We start from the raw sequence: 5743 nt of genomic DNA, 5'->3' as shown, positions 1-5743 counted from the left end.
GGAGAAGGTTCGGTGTATGTTGTCCAATGCTGGCTTGGGCAAAGAATTTTGGGCTAAGGCAATAACATATGCATGCCACCTCATTAACCGTCTACCATCTACAGCTATAGGTGGGAAGACGCCATTAGAAAAATGGTATGGAAAAACTGCTGAAGATTATGGTTCTTTATATGTGTTTGGCTCAATTGCATATTATCATGTCAGAGAGTCAAAATTGGACCCAAGAGCAAAGAAAGCTTTATTTGTGGGAATTACTTCTGGAGTCAAGGGATATCGTTTATTGTGTCCAGAGACAAGAAAAATTATTTTCAGCAGGGATGTTACCTTTGATGAATCTGCCTTGACAAATAAAGTGACAGTTGATGAAGTCAAACAAACTGATGGTGCTTCAAAGCAGGTGGAGTTTGAGGGAAAGATAATTTTCCCAACACATGGATCAAATGAGGAAACAACAGAAGTTTTCCTCTGGAAGAAGAGCCAGTCGAAGGGGAGGTTCCATCTCAAGAACCTCAACCACCACTTGAATCAATAGCAACCAGCAAGCCAAAAAAGACAATAAGAAAACCTGCTCGACTCATAGATGTGGTGGCTTGTGCGGACTCAATTGCAACGGATGACATTCCTACCACTTATAAAGATGCAGTCCAAAGTTAAGAAGAAGATAAGTGGAGTTTTTCCATGGACGAAGAAATGCATTCCCTTCATCAGAATCATACATGGAAATTGGCCAATCTCCCGGATAGCAAGTAAGCAATTGGGTGCAAATGGGTATTTCCAAAGAAAGAAGGATTTACTAACCAAGAAGATGTTCGCTACAAAGCAAGATTGGTGGCCAAAGGATACGCTCAAAAGGAGGGAATTGACTATAATGAGGTATTTTCTCCAGTTGTGAAACACTCCTCCATTAGAGTTTTGTTGGCTTTGGTAGCACAGTCGAATATGGAACTAGTTCAGTTGGATGTAAAAACTGCATCTTTACATGGAGACTTGGAAGAGGAAATCTACATGACTCAGCCAGAAGGATTCAAAGTTGATGGAAAAGAAAATATGGTGTGCAAACTTGAAAAATTGTTGTATGGATTGAAACAATCTTTTAGACAATGGTACAAATGATTTGACAAGTTTATGTTGCAGCAAAGGTACATAAGATGCAAATACGATCATTGTGTGTATTTGCGCTAGCTTGAAGACGATTCCTTTATATATCTTCTCCTATATGTTGATGATATGTTGATAGCTTCTAAAAGTCAAGAGGAAATTGAGAAGCTAAAGATTCAACTAAAAAAGGAGTTTGAGATGAAGGATTTGGGTGAGGCAAAGAGGATTCTTGGCATGGAGATAAAAAGAAATCGACATTCAAAGAAGCTTTTTTTTTTATCTCAGAAAGAATATTTGAAGACGGTACTAAATCAATTTGGCATGAATGAGAAAATGAAGTCGGTTAGCACTCTACTTGCTCCTCATTTTAAGCTTAGTGATGCTATGTCGCCAAAGAATGAAGTTGCACGAGAATATATGTCAAGAGTACCATATGCGAATGTTGTTGGTAGCTTGATGTATGCAATGGTTTGCACAAGGCCAATTATTTCACACGTTGTTGGAGTTGTAAGCAGGTAGATGCATAATCCTGGAAAGGATCATTAGCAGGCTGTAAAATGGATTCTACGGTATATTCATAATACTGTAGATATTGGCTTGGTTTATGAGCATAAAGATAGTCAATATCTTGTTGGATATTGTGACTCAGATTATGCAGGTGATTTGGACAAACGAAGATCAACTACTGGTTATGTTTTCACTATTGCAAACGCACCAGTTAGTTGGAAGTCTACTTTACAGTCAACAGTTGCTTTGTCTACCACTGAGGCAGAGTATATGGCAACTACAGAGGCTGCGAAGGAGGCAATTTGGCTTCAAGGATTGCTTAGAGAGCTTGGATTGGACAAGAAGGAATCACAATATTTTGTGATAGTCAAAGTGCATTCAATTAGCAAAGAACCAAGTTTATCATGCAAGGACGAAGCACATTGATGTCCGATATCATTTCATACGAGATATCATAGAAGAAGGTGGAGTCACAGTGCAGAAAATTCATACTACGGACAATCTTGTTGATATGCTGACAAAGGTGGTGACTGCGGTCAAGTTTCAACATTGTTTGAACTTGATCAACATTGTTGAACATTGAAGATTGAGGTTGAAGAAACAATCAAAATTTGTTGAGAGAAAGTTGAAAATGGAGAATCTTGCCAAGGTGGAGATTTGCTAAATTTGACAAGATTCAAAGATGAATTAATGTGAAGATTTGGTAGTTAGGAAGATAATTCTTCATTGGTACAAAAGTCAAGATAACATCTTTTGTACGTGAAATTTAGGTGAACCATAAAATGGTTTCACAAGGTAAATCTTGACATTTTGACACATTGTGATGTCATGGATGACATCAATAGGAAGAATTCACTCCTATAAATAGGTAGTTCCTAATTCATTTGTAACACACCTCTCACTTGCCTTCTCATCTTCAAAGGCATTTGATCTTCTTTCTCTCTTGTAGTATTTCACTTGTACTCTTTTGGAGTGAAATAAATATTGGTTGGTTGTATCCGAGGAGTAGGCAAAAGAAAACAAAAGTTTGCCGAACCTCGTTAATTCCTAGTGTTCTTTTTATTGTTGTCTCATCTACTATTTATTAGCTACCTTTAGATATAGCATTTGTGATTTCATTACACGCTCTATATATTCGGCTTCCGCAACACCCATCTCACTGCCTTCCAGTGAATCTATGGCTTATAATTCTTCAACATGTGTATTATTCCATTCCATTCACTAGGCAGTGTTATCCACGGGTATTTCGTTTTCACCAATCGATGCACAACTACTCGTTGTTGCTGATGCATATTCATAGGAGACTTCTTTTCCATGCCTTTTGTTGTTTCTCCTTTTTCATAGTTCCCACATCAGTAAGTGTGGAATGGCCCTGTATACGTATCTCAATTTAGTTGGGGCAGGTTCGAACCACCATTTATGTGCAGTTTGCTGTAATTGTTGTCCTCCCTTATGGATACCTGCACAAGTAGCAAAAAATCCCCATAGCTTTTGGGCTATTGGGGATGTTAGAAATAGGTGAGACATGGTCTCCTGCACATAAGTTTCACAACAATAACATCTTGAAGCCAGCGATACCCTTATATTTCTTAGATTGTCCTCCGTTGCAATTCTCCTCTTTGCGACCCTCCATAGGAAAAAAATGATTTTGAATGGAATTTCTTGGAGCCAAATGTTCTCCAACCAGTCTTGTTGAGGTTTTTGATCCCTTACTATTTCAAAAGCAGACTTGGACCGAAAAAATTCCACTAGTATTAGGAATCCACCATGGCTGATCAACTTCATCTTGCCTCACATTCAACTTTATATTCTTGATTATTTGAACCACTACCTCTTCTGACACCAACTCACATAGCTTCTCTTTATCCCATTCTCCATTGTTGATACACATTTGTACCTCTATATCTTCATCACCGTCTTCCATATCATTGGTTAGATACAACGCTCCTTTTCTTGTCCAATTATCGTACCAAAAACTAGAGTTTCCAGACTTAATTTGCCACCCTATCCCTTGTTCTACCTCTTCCCTCATCTCCATAATCTTTTTCCATACATGTGAAGCACCTCTCGCCCCAGCTATAACTGGATGTTGTTTCTTGCAATATTTATTCCACATATATGTGCTCCACAATGAATCAGTTGAAACTCTAAATCTCCACCATAACTTGCTAAATAATGCCTTTGTTACTCCATGCAGTGTTCGAAAACCTACTCCACCCTCTTTTTTTGGAAAACAAATGTCTTCCCACGCTACCCAGTGTTTCCTTCTCTCTCCCCTGTTTCCACTCCAGAAGAACTTTGCAAAATTGTGATGCAGCAGATTTATCACCCCTTTCGTGGGATTGATAGCTGATAGAAGGTATAATGGAATTGATTGTGACACATGAGTAATCAAGATGTGCCTCCCTCCATACGTTAGCAATTTATTCTGCCAACCTAATAATTTCTGCACAATTTTCCTCAGAATATTTTCATAATGTGAGTTGCATTTCTTTCCATAATACACTGGGAATCCAAGATAAGTGAATGGAACGGTACCCATTTTTATACTTGTTAATTTTCTCAACTTGATTCCCACTGCCAAGGTGTGTCCTCATGTAGATAAAAATAACTTTTCTCCTTATTTATTAATTGACCAGAGACTCTTTCATATTTCTTCAACACCTCCATCATTCTTCTTACTGAGTATCGATCGGTCGACCCAAACAATATCGTATCATCCGCATATGACAGATGATTGATCTCTGGACTCCACTTTGGCATTTCATAGCCCCTATATATTCTATCCTTATGAAGTTGGTTCAACCCTCTCGATAGGACCTCTGCAGCAATGATAAACATGGTGGGCGATAAAGGATCACCTTGTTTCAACCCTCTTGTTGATCTAAGAAATCCATGTGATATCCCATTCACTAGGATTGAATACCAATTATTTGATATTAATCGCCAAACCATGTCCACTATCTTTTACGAGAACCCAAATTTCCACAGCACCTTTGTAAGAAAAATCCACGACACTCTATCATACGCCTTTGCCATGTCCAGTTTTACCACCACATTGTGCTCTTTGCTACTCAATTTTATATCTCTAATTATTTCTTGGGCCAGAAGAACATTTCTTTCTTTCACAAAACCTGACTTGTTTCTCGAGATGATGAGTGGTAGACACTTTGTCAGCCTCTCATGTAACATTCTTGAAATTATTTTATTTACAAAGGTGCTCAGACTGATCGGCCTAAGATCTCCAAAAGTTTTGACTTTTTCCTTCTTTGGGATCAGTAGCAGATTCGTATGGGTAATGAATCTAGGCAATTGCTGACCACTAAAAAACGCCCTCACCATATTTTTTACATCCTCCTTAACAATATCCCAACATTCCTGAAAGAAATGACCCGAGAAACCATCCGAACAACTTGTACTATCTTTATTTAGCCCAAACACCACTTTTTTAACCTCTTCGCTACAAGGGGCCATAGTCATTTCATCATTCTGCTCTGGAATTATCAAATTTGGGATCACCTGTAACAGGCCATAATCTTCATTGCAACTATCTTCCCTGAATTGCTCTTCGAAGTAAACCATTGTCGCAGCCCCTAAGTAACATCATTTTTTTATTTCAATTTTTTTTAGGTGTTCTCATTAATTAAAATGTATGTCTCATCATTTATCTAATTTAGTATAGATTAAAAAAGGACATTTCGTATTACGTAAATATATTTCATATTCATATTTTACTATTTTAGTTATTCCATCTTTTATTTTACATACAAATATTTTTAATTATTAAATTTCATCGAAAATATTTTGTTTCATATAATTAAAAAGACATTATTGTTATTACTATTACTATTATTATTATTATTATTATTATTATTACTATTATTACTATTATTACTATTATTATTACCATTATTATTACTATTATTATTATTATTATTACGTATTTGCCAAAATAAAGTTTGCATTCCGCATTTCTTTTTCTTGGTTAAAAATCAGTTATACCCTCCAATTATACTTGAAACCCCTTTTATAAATGCTATTTATCCTTTCACCAATATAACGGCTAAGGGTTTTTCTGCTACTTACAAAGACCGAGATATTAGTTATACTTTTATCACTGATCCTATTTCTTGTGATA

General features: G+C 36.7%; 1 protein-coding gene across 1 annotated transcript; it reads right to left on the bottom strand.

Moving 5' to 3' along the window:
* Positions 1-3322: 3322 nt before the first annotated feature.
* On the bottom strand, positions 3323-4147 carry LOC107061607 (uncharacterized mitochondrial protein AtMg00310-like). The gene has a single exon (XM_015311182.1). The coding sequence runs from the start codon at positions 4145-4147 to the stop codon at positions 3323-3325; it is 825 nt and encodes a 274-aa protein (XP_015166668.1).
* Between the last annotated feature and the right edge of the window lie 1596 nt (positions 4148-5743).

This window comes from Solanum tuberosum, unplaced genomic scaffold (genome assembly GCF_000226075.1).
Source record: "Solanum tuberosum cultivar DM 1-3 516 R44 unplaced genomic scaffold, SolTub_3.0 scf00146, whole genome shotgun sequence".
Taxonomy (NCBI): Eukaryota; Viridiplantae; Streptophyta; class Magnoliopsida; order Solanales; family Solanaceae; genus Solanum; species Solanum tuberosum.
Note: the sequence above shows the minus strand (reverse complement) of the source record. Positions and strands in the feature narration are given on the sequence as shown.